The sequence below is a fragment of the Notolabrus celidotus genome, chromosome 10 (genome assembly GCF_009762535.1).
Source record: "Notolabrus celidotus isolate fNotCel1 chromosome 10, fNotCel1.pri, whole genome shotgun sequence".
NCBI classification, from domain to species: Eukaryota; Metazoa; Chordata; class Actinopteri; order Labriformes; family Labridae; genus Notolabrus; species Notolabrus celidotus.
Window position 1 is genome coordinate 4,006,712 of NC_048281.1, and position 18,526 is coordinate 4,025,237.

Genomic DNA, 18,526 nt, shown 5'->3' on the forward strand with positions numbered 1-18,526 from the left:
CTACAGATCATATTGAGGTGTTCAAAATGTTAAACGCACTGAATATCAATGTGTGGAGCAGGCTCATAATCTCTGTGGTCACACAGTCATAAAAGTGAAGGCTCAGACTTCAACAGGACAACTGAACAAAGTCATATTTAGGACTCAGTGTCCAGTTTTCTGTCTACTCGTTCTTATTGAGAAAAATAAGCATGTGTTCGTGGTCAGGTGTCAGCCGGGAGCTCAACCAGGTCAGAATCAGTCCGCCAACGGAGAAAAAAAGGGCTCATGGAGACCTGTCACTCAGCTCACTGTGAGCAACACCTTCAGTCAGCTGGTTCTGAAACATGCTTTAATCTTAAAACACCTCCATGATAGCTGAAACAAATATGACACCACATGATGTTTGTTCCACTTGATAGAAAATCCAAACAAATAATGTGTTTGAGTAAGTTCCCAACAATCAGTTAATCCATACTCGATTCATTGTTTACATCCCTAGTCGATACTCTGTTCTATAAACTGATCCAGACATGCACTTGGCAAAGAAAGAAATGATTCAGAAGTTTTTGTCCTTCTTCCAACACCTCCTTCCCTTCATTCAGCCCAAACCGCTGGTTTAAAAACATCTCTTCAGACCCACAGTGGCGTCTATGCCAGCGGACTTTCAGCCTCAGCGCTAATCCCATCTACTGTTGTGATGTAGCGTGTGGGTTAAACGCTGACTGGGCCCCTCTGTCATCACAATAATGACTCCTGACACACTGCTCTGTCTGTCCGTCTCACTCGCTCTTTCTCTTTTTACTGCGGCTCATTGTTTTCACGCAGCCTGTTTTGCCTTCTGTCTGCCTCTTTCTTTTATCTGTTTAGTCTTTCTCATCACTCTCTGCTTATCCCTTTTTTCACACTCACAACCCCCCTCCTCTCTCTTACTCCCTCCTCCCTCCTCTCTCCTCCACCTCTCTGGTATCATTTGTAGGGAATTTGCACAGCTACTGTATATAGGTCAGAGAAGAGATTTGGTCTAGACTCCCAACATCATGACACTACTGCTTTTTTACCCGCTTGCACGCACGCACACACACACACACACTCTGTTGCTAGGTGCATGTTGTCACTCCTCTCAGTGCCAGCCCAGATTATGAAGATAAATGTTTGCTTTGGGAAAAACAGCTTCAAGCAGCTGCTATGCTGCTAATTCAGTTAGCTGGGCCCAAGTGCCAGCAGTGATCACTCTAAATCCTACACTAAAGCATGCATTCTCAAAACACCACAAATCCCACCCAGCAGGCCTGAAGTCTTGTTTCAAATTGACCAAAATGCTGTCTGAAAAGCAGAGCATCCCCCTCCTCAGCACTGAGGCGTTTCAGTGAAAGAAATCTTGAAATAACCTCTTTTTGTTCCTCCATCTTTAAACAGGAGATGTGGGCTTGTGTAATGCAGCATTTCATATGTACAAACATGTTGCATCATCAAACACTTGAGCACCTTTCAAGCTGGTTGTCATTGATTTGCATACATCTGCCTTTTTTTTAATGACTTACAATTTTTATTTTACAAAAAACAAATCAGTGATAATACATGGTATACATCTGTTTGTTACAAATATCCTCTACCCCACCCCCCCACACACACAAAACCTTAATCAAGAGGGGTCAGCAGGTACTTTCCTCTACACTGGCTTAGCATATTAAAGCACATAAAAATAATAAGATCCAATTGACATGAAAATACAAAAAAATACAAAACCACTAACTTTCACACTTGATCTTCATTCTGGCCTGTTAATCCTATCAAGATACACACCCCACTTCAGAAGATAATTTTCTGTTCTGTCCTGCATCCTATAAGACATCCTTTCGTATGCAGCTGCTGTGCCCAGTTCAGTCAACTAGTTCAGAAAAGGAGGTTCTCCCAGTGTCTTCCAATTCCTGAGGATAATCTTTCGTCCAGTCATAATAGCAGCTTGTATCCATCCGATCAGTGGTTTTGAAAAAGCAGATAACACTGTAGAATCTCCTAAAATGTAGAGCTTAGGACACAGTACAAATTGCCTTTATTACAACATTAACAATATAACAATGAATCTTCCTCCAGTACTGATGGATCATGGAGCATGACCTAAGTACATGTACCAGGGTTCCTTCTACACCACACTTCCAGCAAGTAGCCGAATCCTTTAAGCCAAGTCTGAGGAGCCTACTTGGGGTCCAATAAAACCGGTGCAGAATTTTGAATTGAATAAGCCTCACCCTCAGATCCCTTGACATTGTCCGAAAATTACCAAAAATCTTAAGCCACTCCTGCTCATCATATGATACCCCCAAATCTCTTTCCCAGGAAACTTTAAGGGCTTCAACAATGCTAACTCCTCCATAATACATGAGCATCCTACAATATTAAGAGGCTTCATTACCTTCCCCAAATACTTTTATAATTTTATTTAACTTATCCGCTGACTTTGGAGACTGTATACTTGACCCGAAGCGCTTTTGCAACAAATGTCATAATTGGAGATATCTCCAGAATCACGTTTTGGGTAAATCATACTCTTGTTTTAGATCTTTGAATGATTTAATTGTATCAGCATTATACATATTTTCTAATATGAGGATACCCCTTTCTACCCACTCCTTCCAAGTAAATGCCCTTTTATCAATAATTATACATCTGCCTTTTTAATGTATTCACACGAGCGCTGAGGAGTAAACATACACTCTGATTTGACATCACTTGTGTGTTTAACAGAGAGTTTAATATCCTGCTGGAGCTTAATTGGTCTATAGAAGGATCATAAATACAAAAAGAGAGATCAGACTGTCAGCAAGTCTTTCAGCTTTATTGGCCTTAACATTAAACCTTGTTAGAGTAATAACCGCAGCATAAATAGAACAACATTAGCTTACTGTGTGAAGATGCAAGCGATTGACCGGACATAAATTTCTCCCTAGAGAGCGCGCATCAATAAGCGGTTCAGCTCCGATTGATCTGTCGGTCAATACGCTTAGGCTACTGGAAGGTAAGGTTAGTCCAGGGACTACTTGAGTGAATTGATGATTTTCAGCTTCAGCTGCCAGCTAGTGAGCTAACGGCTTTGGGGATTTGCTTTGAGCTCATTCTCCCCAAGGACTCTGAAGGCTAACAGAGACCTGGGGAATAGTTTCATATATCGTATTATCTGAAGTTCCCCGTTGGGCCCTGCTGTGTGAAATCGATCCATTGATGAGGGGCAAAAAGGGTCATAACATCAGTGTGCATTCATTAGGTTCTTCTTCAAAATATTTGTTATGTTCTCAATTTTATTTTGTTACTTTTAATATTTTTTACTTAGATTTCAGTCTATAGACTTTCACCATGTGCAATGTACTTATATCTGAGTTGAATATTCACCTTACCTCTGAATATAGCAGCTACATTTTGTAAATTAAGGCAACCCAAAAAAAGCAAAACACAATGATTACAAAAAAGATAGAATCCAATCAGTCTGCTTTTAATAGTCTGCTATAACCTGTTTTTAAGTGTTATTAAAATGGAAAAATCTATTTATTTTTACAACTAAACCAGGTGGCAAGACAGTTGATTGTTAGCTGACTGTGCTAGTATTATACCTAACAGTCCAACCAGCATGTGAAGTGTTTACTCTTCGAGAGAATTAAGATCATTTTTATATTTTCAACTGGAAATATTGACAAACAGAACTCCATTCACAGACAATCTTACCACTTTTAAACACCCGCTTGATATCTTCTCTGATTAAATGACTTTAGCATGCTTGCTATTTGGCTAAGTTTAAGATCTAAAAGGACATAATGGTAACTCACAGACCTACACTACCAGTCAAAAGTTTGGAAACACCTTCTCATTCAAGGGTTTGTATTTTTTTAATTATTTGAAACACTGTAGATTAATACTGAAGACATCAAAACTATGAAAGAACATATATGGAATTATTGAATGAACCAAAAAGTGTTAAACAAAGCAGAATCTGTTTTATATTTTAGATTCTGTAAAGTAGCCCCCTTTTCCTTCATGACAGCTTTGCGCACTCTTGGTATTCTCTCAGTCTGCTTCATGAAGTGGTCTCCTGGAATGGTTTCTAATTAACATGAGCCTTGTCAAGAGTTCATTTGTAGAATGACTTGCCTTCTTAATTGCAAGTTGTGTTGTTCAGAGGTAGGGTTAGTACACAATGGATAGCCCTATTTGACTACTGTTGTAATCCAGATTATGGTAAAACCAGATTATTTCATAGTTTTGATGTCTTCAGTATTAATCTACAATGTTGAAAATAATTCAAATAGATAAAAACCATTGAATGAGAAGGTGTGTCCAAACGTTTGACTGGTAGTGTTCGTATACAGTAGCACACTGGAATGCACTCAATGATTTCAGTATGGTGTTGGTTTTGACACTAAGTATAGATTCAGAGCCGTCCTTTATGTGTGATATGTAGTGATAGTTGATATTTTCTTAATCACAGAGGATTGCTAGAGGCTGTGAGATGTTTCAGCTAAAGGTGTGAAGATTCATCTCTTTCCACTATTGTGATTGTAATCGCTCCAAGGCTCTCATGTGTTCCCTGAATCACATCATAAAGTAAACAGGAAGAATCTAACTGTGGTGAAATACGTAACGTACAGATAGATGTCCACTTAACTTTAAAACTGTAACAGAGGTTGGTGCAAACAGTCCCTGTTCAAAGTGAGCCACGGCATGAAAAACATTCGTATCCTGCAGACGCTTTCAGATGGTTAAGATAAAAGGTTCTCACTTTCACAAAATAAGCAGGTCAAGGACAGAAAAAGATTTTGCTTAAATAACCCAGAAGTTGAATCTCTGACTGTAAGACAGAAGGTGTAGATTGTGCACAGTGTTTACTTGTGTTGTTTTAAAATGTTGTTTCTAATAAACCGTTTTTATTTTTGAACCATTTCCTTCCACTCACACATGTTCTCTGACACCAGACAGAGCACTTCTCTTTGTTAGAATATTACAAGTTACTCCAACAAATGTCAAACAGAGTTTGTAAAGGGATAATTATGAATCATACCTGCTCACAAACAGTTTGAACCTTTCTGTCATCCTTGTTTTTGTTTCATGATCTGTGTTTTTCCTCCACTTTGACAATAAATTAAGAGAGCAGTGATCCAATGACAGTTTCTCTTTTGGTCTTTGTCTTTCTCTCTGTGTCTGTAGCCGAGCTGGGGGACTACAGTGAAACGGAGCATTCATCAGGCTATCTGTCGGAATACTGCTTCATCCCCAACCCCCCACAAGACTTCCACAAGGAGGTCTCCAAACATCACCAGCAGCACAGGTACACTGTTACACATAAGAAAGAAGATGCATTCCAATACATGTACACCAAACTGATATATGCATCTGTAAAAGGATTTTCACTTTCATGTCTTACATTGTTGAGTTACAGTTATGAGCTCTGTCACAACTCTTCATCATGTTAAGCATTGATGAAAGCCTTAAATTAAGGGTGTCAAACTCATTTCAGTTCAGGGGCCACATACAGCCCAAGTTGATCTGAAGTGGACCGGCCAGTAAAATCATAACATAATAACCTATAGAGAAGGACAACTCTACATTTTTCCTTTGTTTTAGTCCAAAAAAGTACATTCTGCAAATGTTCACATTTAATGAACTATCTTTTTACAAAAACAGCTGTTGTATTTTTGCCATGATGAGTCTCATAGTGGGGCAGAATATTTTACTCTTTAAACCCTGAAACCTGCTGCCAACACACCAAACACACAGGTTACCCATTCACCTGACACACAGTGAAATGTTTATATGTTTGTATGCAGGGGTGTAGTGCTAGTGCAAGTGCTAGTAGTGACAGAGTGCACCATGCACATGTATGGTTAGCAAGCGCACAATATGTGGTCCCTTTCGAAGATTGTGGATACACCGTTCCTACTGTGACAAATGTACATATATGTAAACTTTAGTGTTGATTGGATCATGAAACACTCTAAAAAGTCTTCTGAATTTCTGAATATGGCCAGGACTAGCTGTCTTGGCCAGGACTCCCTTGTAAAAGAGACTTTATATCTCAATGGGACTATTCCTGGTAAAATAAAGGTAAAATAAAAAAAAAATGAAACAGCAAGTAATCTATTTTTTTTACTTAGAGAAAAAAAGTCTTGAGCGCCGTTCTGGTTCTAGTTCTCTACGTCAGCACTATGATTTTATGCGACCACCAGGGGACTAATTTGAAATATTAGTTACTTGTATTAAAAACCTGCAGTTAATGTCTTCTCTGTAATTTTTTTAATTTGCAAAGTTGTCCCACGGGCGGGCCTGTTTTGGCCCGTGGGCCATATGTTGGACACCTCTGCCTTAAATGATGTTTTGCTTCATTACAAGATATGTTAAAGCTCCAATGAGCAATGTTTAGCTGGCTATAAAACAGACTGATGTCTCTTTATGATCTACAAAAGAAAAAAAGACCATCAATGAGAATAGTGACCTTTTTTTGTAGCTATTTCTAATGTTTGAAACCCCTTGGTGAGGGGGTAGGTGTCAGATGAAGTAATTACCCGTATGCTGCTCATAAAGCCGGCAAAGATTCCTCAATAAGGGAAAAATTGGACCATCGAAAGAGAGCAGGCGGATATTTTTGGTCTCGAAAACTACTTTTAAATGTTCATGGTAAAGACCGCTTGTCCACAGGGGGCGCCAAAACTGACAAAAATCCAAAATTCCTCACTGGAGCTTTAAAATTAATCCTCAATACCTTGCATACAGCTGCACACAGATGAGTCACAAAGTGCTTTACATAAAAATAACAAACAGAGTTACTAACATGACAAGTAAGATGGCTACATGAGCCACGCAATGAGAGTGTGAAACGATGGAGGACACAGTCCCCAAAAAAAATACGTGGGTTGATTTCTCACCTGTCCTAACAGGTGCATTCTTAACTAATGTTAGAAGACCTCTGTAGAAGTGTTAGTCATATACACATAGGAATAAATCCTGCTAGTTCACATTACAGCACAAATATAATCCACCCTCTCAAACAGAATATGATGTGCTACCTGAGTGGGTTCCTCTAAATGATTAATTTTCTACATCACTTTTAAAACGGGTGATATTACACATATTGGTTACATGATACACACAATATTCAGCAACTCTCTCTCTCGCTCTCTCTCTCTCTCTCTCCCTCTCTCTCTCTCTCCCTCTCTCCCCCTCTTCCCCTCTCAGTGGTCTATCTCCTGCCGAGTCAGAGTTTAATTATCTGAACACAGCACGCACGCTGGAGCTCTACGGGGTAGAGCTGCACTATGCAAGGGTAAGTAAGGTTTTACCCGGTGACTCTTAACACCTATCTGCTCCACTGTTTGTGTGTCCGTGTGTGTTTTCATCTGTTTGTCCACTTTTTTCTCAGTCAAAAGCCATCTAACCTTGTGGCAGTGTATCTTAAATCTCACTCTGGCCGTCTCTCTCCTCTCTCTCCTCCACAAAAACTGTGAGCAGTACACGATAAAGAACCTAATCCATGTCCACTGTTAACCAGTGGTTTCAGAATTGATTCTGTGAAGTCCCAATCTGCCCCCCCGGCAGTCACAACATTGTCCGTTCAAGGATGTTTCCCCTCCTGCAGCAGCTGAGGAGGAAGGAGAGCTAGGTGCTTTGTAGAGCTGAGCCCACAAAGAGCAGCAGTTATTTGATTTCCTGTCAAGTAGTTGCGTTCAGTATGTCTCATGAAATCATGTGAAATGTTTTGGTGTGCAGTAAATCTTCACACATGTTATAAAGAAAGTGTTTAAAGCTTGGTGAATGTTTTTGGAGTTACATTTTAAAGTTCAATTTTCAAAGTATGTATGCAGATGATTAAAATGTGAGTTTCAAGTTATCCAGTAAAGCAATGATCAAGAACAAAAAGAGAGAAATCTTGATGAGTCAAAGCAAAGACCATCTTCATGAACACCCTGTTAACTAGTTAACAGACTCAAGATTGGTTATCATAATCCGACTACTCCATGACTTTCTTTAGGCCTAAATCAAAACTTCAAATCACTTTTGTTTTCTTTATAAAGTAGAAAAGAGAACCATGTTTCAGCTCTCTGTCATCATCAGCGCCACAATGCCTGTGGTGGATTCAGAGAGCATATTGTGTAAAACTGCACTTTTAAATTCAAAAATCCATAAGAACAAAAATTGTCCCGCATAAATTCTTCTAACCCCCGTTCGGTTTCTTTTAGTGTTTCCTGATCATCTACTTTCACTTTGGTGCTGTTTTCCCAGCTCCCCCTCTGTTCTCAGCTGTGTCTTCCTGTTGTACTGTCATGTTTTACTCTCTGTGTTTCTGTTCTGTTCAGCTCTTCTTTCCCTCTCTCCAGGACCAGAGCAACACAGAGATTCTTATTGGGGTTATGTCTGCCGGGATTGTGGTTTACAAGAACAGGGTACGGATCAACTATTTCCCATGGTGAGTGACACAGCCACGAACAAAACATGAAATTACATGAGTCATTAAATGTGCTAGTCCTCTAGCCGAGTGTTTCTACAATATTTATCGCCAGCTATCTTTAGTCCAGTAAACAGTTATAGAGAAGAACAAACAAACAACTTGAAAAGAAGCTTTGGAAAGGGATTTGCAAGAGTTGAGTTCAAGCAAATATTCAGACAAGGAGACTGAGTGATACAGTTAGTTTTGACGAGTTATGTCATTTTCAATTTAGTGGTGTTTGGGTGAGCCAGTTGAATTGGAGCTGTGATCTAATATCAGTTAGGCCTGTAAGTGTCAGCCATGTAAATGCAATCTGTTTGGATTATACTGAGGTTAAGTTGCCTAATTAGGGGCAGAGCTAATTCGATTGACAGGTAGGGCATCGTAGCCGTTTGCCAGGCAGCAAGGATATGGCCTCAACTCCACCTCCTGCTGGTTTACAGACTTTGGGCAACACCTCTTCAGAAACCAGTGGGTGACTCTCAAAGATTTACAATGTTTTATACTGTCTGTGGATGAGGGGTAACAGAGAGATAATGAACAGAGGAGGACCAAGTATGGAACCCTGTGGGATGCCTTGAAACTGAGCAGGAGTGCCAGAAGTGCTGTTGTTAGATTTCGGACTTTAAAATATAAAGCTAGCTTGTTTTTGGGCTGAATGGAAGTCTGTCACTGTGCTTTGCGGAGTAAATCCTCACTACTTTGTTGTGAATTGATTCGATGGGAAAAGCAGCAAATACTGTTTACATGTTACTTAGTTTCATGAGTTACAAAGAAGTGTCAAAACACGCTATTTACATGGTTTACAACAATTAATGTGAAAAACCAGCTAATGTAAATGATTAGTTATATTTCATATGTTGACAGGAAGTGCCCTTTATTTTGAAGTACCAGAAAGTAACACGTCACTGAGTTGTTGTTGCTGCTAGCTTGATGTTTTGAGAAGTCTGTGTTCTAACCATAGACTGTATAAATAATGTACGTAGTATCTGTGACGTCATCCATCTGTTCCTGAACGCTGTTTTGAGGCCAATCGTCGGCGGGAGCCATATTAGAAATGCTGAACTCAACCAAACTTAGTGTGACGTAAAGGGGCGGGGTTTGAGCCTCCTAGCCAACAGCTAAAGGCTGATTTATACTTCTGCGTCTCCCCTACGCAGCAGGGGCGGACATGAGCCCCACATACTTGTGCGTCGGTGTGTCCGTGTCGCGCAGCAATTTGCCGCCGAAACACTAGAGGGCAGTGCGGTCTCTCTGATAGCCGGTCGCCTGCTTCCGGCCCCGCTACGATCTCTGTTTACTTTTCCACAGAGATTCAGAGCGTGTTATGTTAATCTACAGCTGATACATGTTGCTGGTTATCATACAGACATGATTACATGAAGAATAGAGAGGAGGAGATGAAATACACGGCCGATGTGCGGCCGATGTCCGGGATCCCGGAAGTGTTGTAAATGCGGGAAATACAAAGCCGCCGAGCGGACCAATCCAAGGGCTTGCGGTCCGCATCGGCTCTACGGGGAGTTACAATTTGGAGGAGGTGCACGTCAGCTACGTGCGTAGGCCTCGGCGTAGGTACGGGAGCTACGCGGACCCCCGGCGTAGGGTACGCCGTTGATTCAACGCAGAAGTATAAACCAGCCTTAAGTGTTCCCACCTGTCAGTCAAGTCAGTCATGTCCTTATTTGGCCAAAACTTGTAATCTTAATATCTTCTGAACCGTTGCGTTAGAAAAAAATTCACCCCCGTACAGTGTGTGCCGATGGAGAAATGAGCTACGTAGAGCCCAGCCGTTTTTTGAACCAGGCTGTAAACATGTTTATTAATGCTGCAAAGATCGTCTTCTTTGAATTGGTGTGTATGTGGTTTCCGGTGTTTCTGCACTTCTGAATGGGCTTCATATTTTGTGACCGGAGGTTGCTGCTTGTTTTTAACCCTTTTCTTCTCTGTAAGCTGCTTAACATGAACAGTAAACAGTTAAGTTCAAAAGACATCCGTCTAAGATCCGCATCACAGCTTCCACTTCATGACAAACTGAAGACGGTCCACAACACTGAACACATAGACATACGTTGTGTAATATATCATATAGTGACTTAACTTCATTCAACTTAAATAAGCACATGAGAACAGTGATAAGAAAAAATATGATTAAATGAGCAAAAACCTGAAGTTACTTTTTCAGTGAACAGCCATTTGCCTGAACCAGCTGTGTCAATAGATATAAGAAAGAAAGCAAGCGATGAGCAGTAAACATACAGTACATGTTTGTACCTGAAAACAAGCTGTTATCTTAGAACCTTCAACCCCCCTGAGACATGAAATGAGCTCATGATTAGAGGTTGAACAGCTTGAGCTTCATCTTTTAGACAACCCTCTAAAGCAAGGTGTCTCCAAACCTACTGTTTCAGTTTCAGCCAGCTACACAGAGCCTGCTAGTCTCAGGTGTGAGTGAGTGGACGGAGAACAGAGCAGTGTTGGACTGAAAAAAACAAAAACATCTCCATTGATGATTTCATAACACAAACACATTCATGATTATCATCCTCACTGGGATAGTTGTATCTCTGCTGCTTGCTCTCTGTGGTTCATCAGTAGTTTCTGTCTCTTTGTTGCCAAACTCTAAATGTTCTTGTCACAAACACACACGTCCTCCATGAATCTGCAGCCAGGTCCACGTCAAAAGTCATCATGGTCCCTTTTTTGCTGAGAAATGCGCTGCGTAATATTTCCGTAACCTCTCACAGACTGATTATTGGCGTGGCATATTAATGTTCAAGCCTTAGTTGATCTTTTCTAGAATTATGCAGATGATTCCACCAGATTTTTCGAGGGAGAGAGCTTAACATTAAACTAGATTTCCTGGAAATATTACAGGCACCAAATCTGTTTGCCGTCCGTCTCTCATCCTATTTTTTTCTCTCTATCTCTTTCTGTCTAATTCACTTACTCTCATCACTCTTTATGTTTCTGGCCCTGCTTCTCTCTCCAAAGCATTGATTCTTGGAAATCTCCCATACTCTGCTGCTGCACTGTGGGAGGCTAAATGTTAATGGGTGCTGGGGGTTGGATAGTAACTACACAAATCCCTGTAACTCCGGAAGATAATTCACTGGTGTGTAGGCTTAACCCAACACACACACACACACACACACACACACACACACACACACACACACACACACACACACACACACACACACACACACACACACACACACACAAACACACAAACACACCTTGCACATAGCAGTTTGTGTCTGTGTGTGGACATAAGATTAGGTGGAGTGAGAGCTCATGGAGGCCTTCTAGGTTGAAATAGTGACATTGTGAGGATAACATCTGAGAATGAAATGTTGAAGGATTTGAATTTGATGGTAAATATAAGTACAGTGTGTTAGTTTTTTGGGGGGATAGTTGTATGGAAGTGACCCTGTGTGGCTCATAATTTAAATCAGGGAAGAAGACCAGGAGATGACTTACATTTTGTTGGATGAGTATTTGCAATTTTGTGTTTGTCAGCTGTGTTTGTCATTCACTCTACATAGGACGGTGCTACAGCAACTGCATTTAGGGCTGTCAAATGAAGTCTCATTTGATCCCTCAGTGTTCATCATTCAGAGGGTTTTACAGGGTTCTGATTTATCCTAAGACCGGGGTGTCAAACATACGGCCCGCAGGTCAAAACCGGCCCGCCAGAGGTTCCAATCCGGCCCACGGGATGACTTTGCAAAGTGAAAAAATTACAGAGAAGACACAAATAAAGTGTCTTTGTGACTTACTGTTCAGAGTAAATCACCTGATGGATGAACATTATTCCTGGGGCTGCAAAGAATAGAGAATTGATGTGTTTAATCTGCAGTCAGTTTTACAGGGTGGTAAGTCAGTTTTCAGGAAAAAAGGAGCTGTTATTTATTTATCTGTTCTTATATTTGGATGGAACTGTTAAACTTTTTAAAGCAGAACCCAAGCAGACATATCAGGAAGAGTGATTTTCACTTCATTTCTAATCTGAGTGCAGGGTTTCTAATTGGATTCCTTCAGTGTTTTTGTGTTTTCCCCAGAGCAGAATCATTGTTTGAGGTCTTTACCTCTCCAACACTTACTGGCCTGTTGATCAAAACCATTAGAACTACTGAATAAAGTAGTTCTCTGTTTAAAAAGCCAGATGTGTTTATCTAAGTTGGCTGAGCTGTGAGCAGAGCTGCGACACACTCACCTTCATCCGGTTTGAAGTAGTCAGGGATGGGGATGTAGCTTGAGAGGCAAGGAAAGTTGTTGGCTAAGAATGTTTTAATGTCACTCTTATGATAAACATGCATCTTACTAGCACACTGGACGCTCATGTAGCAGTCAGATAAGATATTTTTTATGTTGCTGGGCCACATCCAGCTCAAATGACAAACTTCAGAGTCGGGTGGAGCAGGTTTAGAGTGAATGTCCGTCAACATAAAGTCAACTCAAAGTCTCCCTGTGTGAAGAAAAAAACAGCTTAAGTCAGTGTGTGTGCATGTGTGCATATTCCTTCAGTTGAGCTAAATTTAGAGATCAACTGCGGGGTCCCCAACAGCTGTCCTCTGCCATGTGTGAACAGGAGAAAGCAGTGAGACACATAATAGTCAACAGTGCCTCCTCTGCCTGTCCTCTCTCCTCTGTCTTCCCCCTCTTTTTAACAAAGCCTCATTGTTCCTTCTGTAGTGCTGTCACTTCTCCTGGTATCTCCCTTTCTCTTCTTCTTCTTCTCCTCTTCCTCCTCTTCTCGTGTGATAAACTGTGAGATACTGTAAAGAAGGGTCAAGAACCAGAACCAGAGAGGCATTTAGATTTTTGCCTCTTTCCTATTTCTGTTCACAGCAGCTTGACAAATGAGCCACACTTAGATGGGGCATGACTCACACTCTGCCTAAGCATGTGTGTGTCTGTGTTTGTGTGTGTTTTGTCCATGCAAGTGTGTGTGTGAGTAAGTATGTAAAATATATTTAGCAGGGAGCGATGAGTCACAGCAGCAGCAGCAGCAGAGCTCTAGGAAGGGATTATGTTACTCTGCTGCTCATCAGTAGTCCTCTTACTGTGGCTGTGCGTGTGCTGGCCAACATTATTTTTATGCCTTCTCTGCGTTTCAGAGACGCATGATAACATGAAGGTTAATAGAAAAAGGTGACAAGCTGGAACCACTGATGCTCCAGTATGGTGTTAGTCCTGTAACCCTCACCCTCCCGCTCTGGAAAGAGGATGGGGTTGGAGGTTAAATGAACAGTTGGGATGTGACACGTGGGTCAGCTTACTGCAGAACAGGCGGTGAATTGAGACATGTGCATCCAAATTCTATTTATTGATTCCTGAAAACAGTCGTGTGGGTCTGTCTTGCTGGATGTGAGTGCTTGGAATATGTTGGAGTACGATGGCTTCAAAAATTGTTCCAGCTTTGCAGTACTTTAAATTCTCTGGGTGTTTTTAAAAGTAAACTTAAGACTTATTTTATTTATTTTATTCTTCTGGCATTTCTCTGATTTTATTAAACTGATTGATTTTATTTTAAAATTTTTTTTAAGTATTTCATATTACTTTCCTCTATCTTGTTTTAGCCTTGTATCATTTAATCTGTTGCTGTTGTTTTCTCTCTCTGTTCTTTGTGAAGCACTTTGGGCGGCATGCTTGAATGTATGTAAGGTGCTATATAAATAAAAATGAGTTGAGAGTTCAGAGTTTGAAGACATTCTTTGTTTCAGAGGTTTGTAGGTGGAGTAAGACGTTTCAAATCTCTCTATAAAGCCGACTAGCAACTTGGTTACATCCATGAAAAATTGCGACGTTGGTTTGTCTGCAAAAACAACACCAAGAGCCAATGAAAATGCCCGTAATGTGTGTTTTCAGTCAGTCACACAGGATGTAAGTCATTTTCTGAGGGAGAAAACAGAGTTAGACTTTTTATGTATTCTTTGTGATGGATCTATAAAGTTAGTTTTATGGCGTTACAGCAGGGTTTGGGGTTTGATTAATTCATCCTAAAACTTCCCAGAGGAAGTGGAAAAAGCTGATATTGAAACGGATACAGTCTCAGCAGTGTGGGAAAAGATCAGTTCTGCAACCTGAAGTGACACAGAAGTACAGGGCGCCGTTTGTAAAGTTGTACACACTGAAAATAAAAGCTACATTTCTCCTCATTTAGCTCCAAAACTTCATAAAAATGTAGAGTGAATTTTTAAAAGTCACTTTTTTATCACATTTTGAGCAATATTTGTGACTTCTTCACATTTAATTGTAATGTGAAAAATATGAAGTTAAATTACTGTTACATCCAAATGCTAAATATACATTTTAAATATAAATATGAATGTTAAATGTTATATCTAAATACTATATATAAAACTCAATGTTGAATCTAAATGTTAAATCTAAATCTAAATGTTAAATCTAAATGTTAAATCTAAATGTTATATATAAAACTAAATATTAAATGTTAAATCTAAATTTAAATGATATATGTTAAATCAAAACCTTATATATAGATAGAAATATTAAAAGGTAAATCTAATTGTCAAATCTAAATCTAAATGTTAAATCCAAACGTTATATATAAAACTAAATATTACATGTTAAATCTAAATGTAAGTGTTAAATGTATATCTAAATACTAAATGTTAAATCTAAATGTTAAATATGAATATAAATATTAAATGTTAAATCGAAATGTTATATATATAAAAATAAATATTAAATGTTAAATCTAAATTTAAATGATATATGTAAAATCAAAACCTTATATATAGATAGAAATATTAAAAGGTAAATCTAAATGTTAAATCTAAATCTAAATGTTAAATCCAAACGTTATATATAAAACTAAATATCACATGTTAAATCTAAATCTAAGTGTTAAATGTATATCTAAATACTAAATGTTAAATCTAAATGTTAAATATGAATATAAATATTAAATGTTAAATCGAAATGTTATATATATAAAAATAAATATTAAATGTTAAATCTAAATTTAAATTGTATATGTTAAATCAAAACCTTATATAAAGATAGAAATATTAAAAGGTAAATCTAAATGTTAAATCTAAATCTAAATGTTAAATCCAAACGTTATATATAAAACTAGATATTACATGTTAAATCTAAATCTAAGTGTTAAATGTATATCTTAATACTAAATGTTAAATCTAAATGTTAAATATGAATGTAAATAATAAATGTTAAATCGAAATGTTATATATATAAAAATAAATATTAAATGTTAAATCTAAATTTAAATGATATATGTAAAATCAAAACCTTATATATAGATAGAAATATTAAAAGGTAAATCTAAATGTTAAATCTAAATCTAAATGTTAAATCCAAACGTTATATATAAAACTAAATATCACATGTTAAATCTAAATCTAAGTGTTAAATGTATATCTAAATACTAAATGTTAAATCTAAATGTTAAATATGAATATAAATATTAAATGTTAAATCGAAATGTTATATATATAAAAATAAATATTAAATGTTAAATCGAAATGTTATATATATAAAAATAAATATTAAATGTTAAATCTAAATCTAAATGTTAAAACTAAATATTAAATGTTAAATATGAATATAAATGTTAAATATAAATAAATGTTAAATGTTGCTCTGCGATCCTAAATATTTAGCTAATATGCAAAATTCCCACTTCCACCTAGCGGGAAATAAAAGCTCCAAAAAAGTTTTAACATTTAACATTAAGATTTAACAATCAACATTTAGATTCATCATTTAACATTTAGATTTATGTTTAACGTTTAACATTTAGATAAAAAAAGTGACTTTTAAAAATTCACTCTACATTGTTATGAAGTTTTGGAGCTAAATTTGGAGAAATGCATTTTCTGTTATTTTCAGTGCGCACAACTTTACAAACGGCGCCCCATACAGAAGAGTTTAAACAAACGGACGTGGAGCAGTTAAACAAATTGCGAAGCTGTGATCCTTTCATAGGGATTTTCAACATTTGATTTAAGTTGGTAGCACTGTTTTTATTTTGGCATACTCATGACAGGTATTAGCCAGTGACCTTTAGCCAACACAAGTGTAGAAGTCAAACATGAGTGTGTCATTACAGATGATAGGCCCGTTTCCTCTGCAGACACTGACCCGGATTGTTTTGTCTTGTTCTGCTTCCAGGTTGAAAATAGTGAAAATCTCCTTCAAGTGCAAACAGTTCTTCGTCCAGCTCAGGAGAGAGGCGGTAGGTGTACACAAATACTCATGCACACGCGCACACACACACACACACACACACACACACACACACACACACACACACGCACAGACGCACACACGCACACACGCACATGCATTCACAATCTCCCTGCCACATTTGTGTCCAGTTCACTGAACAGATGGACTTTATCCAAAATGTGTCCTCCTGTACATCCTGACTGTGGATGTGTGTGTATGCTTCAGATCTATGTATGCATATGTGTGTGTGTTTAATCAGTGTCAGATTAACCCCCTGCTGACCGTGTCCTGATTGCCTGTTCTTTAATCCCTGACTGTGTCCTGCATCCGTTGTCTGACACGTGGAACTCTTTTCTCAGAAAACAGACAGCTTATCTGTCACTATGTCATTGACATAGTAAGTTACTGCACAGCCAGTTAATACTTAAGTTTAAATAAAAAAAACAATTTAATAAATGAGTTCTTACTGTTAAAGGTACTGTATTTTCGTACACGTCTTCTACACCTGCTGCAGTCAGGTTTTTTTCTCAATGTTGGTTTCTCTTTCTCTTTCTCTTGTACTAAAATAAATATTCAAGCTGAGTCAGATTCAACTTGTATTGAAGTAATATGTATTTGCACAAATGTTGCCCTCTTGGTCACCTCAGATTTGAATAAAGACTTTCTGAATTTTAAGTTATAAAATTGGTTTGCATTTTAATCAAACACCCTCAGGCTCTGCAGATAAAATAAATTAAGGCTGATAAACGGTTACAATTTAAGCTGCTTTGACTGTTGGAGGACTTTTTTTTCAGTCTGCTTTAAAGTCGGGTTTGGTAGTCAGATTTAGATCTTTTTGTTATACTGGTTAAAATGATCTTTGTCCTGATGGTAATCAATACATAATGTGTTCTTAAAAAAGAGGTAAAAAAAGCTGGTATCTACAGCCAAAGTAAACCTGGGAAAACACCAACCAATCCCTGCCATCAGGAGCCAAATGATGAAACCAATCAAATCCCGTCCTGCCGTTCTGCCCGCCTCCTGCAAAGCGTACATTTCACGTTTGTTTGTGTTTTTAACTTTCACTATGAGAATGTTTTGGTGTTTTCTTACCGCTGAGTGAGACATGAGTTGACGTAGTGCAAAACACAAACCATGTGCTGAGGACCGGTTTTGAATCAGTCACCATCATATGGTCTTGAATCAGCGGCGCTCCTGCATGTGAGCGGGGGCGTCGTTTTGGAGGAGCTCCGAGGGGAGGGGGGGGGGGCTTAGATGGAGACCTGAGGAAATGCTACATCAAATTCATGCTAGTTTTCCATGACTACCAACCATAGACTGTATAAAATATGGACGTAGTATCCGTGATGTCACCCATCTGTTCCTGAGAGCTGTTTTGAAGCAAATCGACGGCCGCAGCCATATTGGTAATGCGGAACTCAACCAGGCAGAGTGTGACGTAGTGTGAGCCCCTTAGCCAATGGCTGTGTGTTTCCGACCGGGAGTCACGTCAGTCATGTCCTTATTTGGGCAAAACTCGTAATCTTAATATCTTCTGAACCGTCACGTTAGAAAAAAATTCACCCCCCGTACAGTGTGTGCCATTAGAGAGATTAGCTTCATAGGGCCAAGCCGTTTTTTGAACCAGGCTGTAAACATGTTTATTAATGCTGCAAAGATCGTCTTTTTCCCATTCATATCTATGTAGTTTCCGGTGTTTCTGCAGCCAGCCTCAAGCGGATTCTTGATGTACTGCAGTTTATAGCGCTTCCGCATTGGCTTCATCGTTTCAGACCAGAGTTTGCCGCTTGCTACCAAGCCTAGCTTTAAGTTTTTACATGAACTTCATTGTGAAAGTTCAACATAAAACTCTCCCTG

General features: G+C 38.7%; 1 protein-coding gene across 6 annotated transcripts in view; it reads left to right on the forward strand.

Annotated features, from left to right (window-relative positions):
• Window positions 1-18,526, forward strand: part of ptpn4a (protein tyrosine phosphatase non-receptor type 4a) — a 124,652-nt gene that overhangs the window by 75,077 nt on the left and 31,049 nt on the right. For 3 of the 6 annotated variants that reach the window (XM_034694167.1, XM_034694166.1, XM_034694168.1), the window contains exons 8-11: window positions 5,176-5,296; window positions 7,201-7,288; window positions 8,319-8,428; window positions 16,613-16,676. In XM_034694167.1, the coding sequence (XP_034550058.1) occupies window positions 5,176-5,296; window positions 7,201-7,288; window positions 8,319-8,428; window positions 16,613-16,676 (383 nt within the window). The remainder of the gene's footprint in view (window positions 1-5,175; window positions 5,297-7,200; window positions 7,289-8,318; window positions 8,429-16,612; window positions 16,677-18,526) is intronic. The other 3 variants (XM_034694169.1, XM_034694170.1, XM_034694171.1) reach the window with 1 other exon arrangement.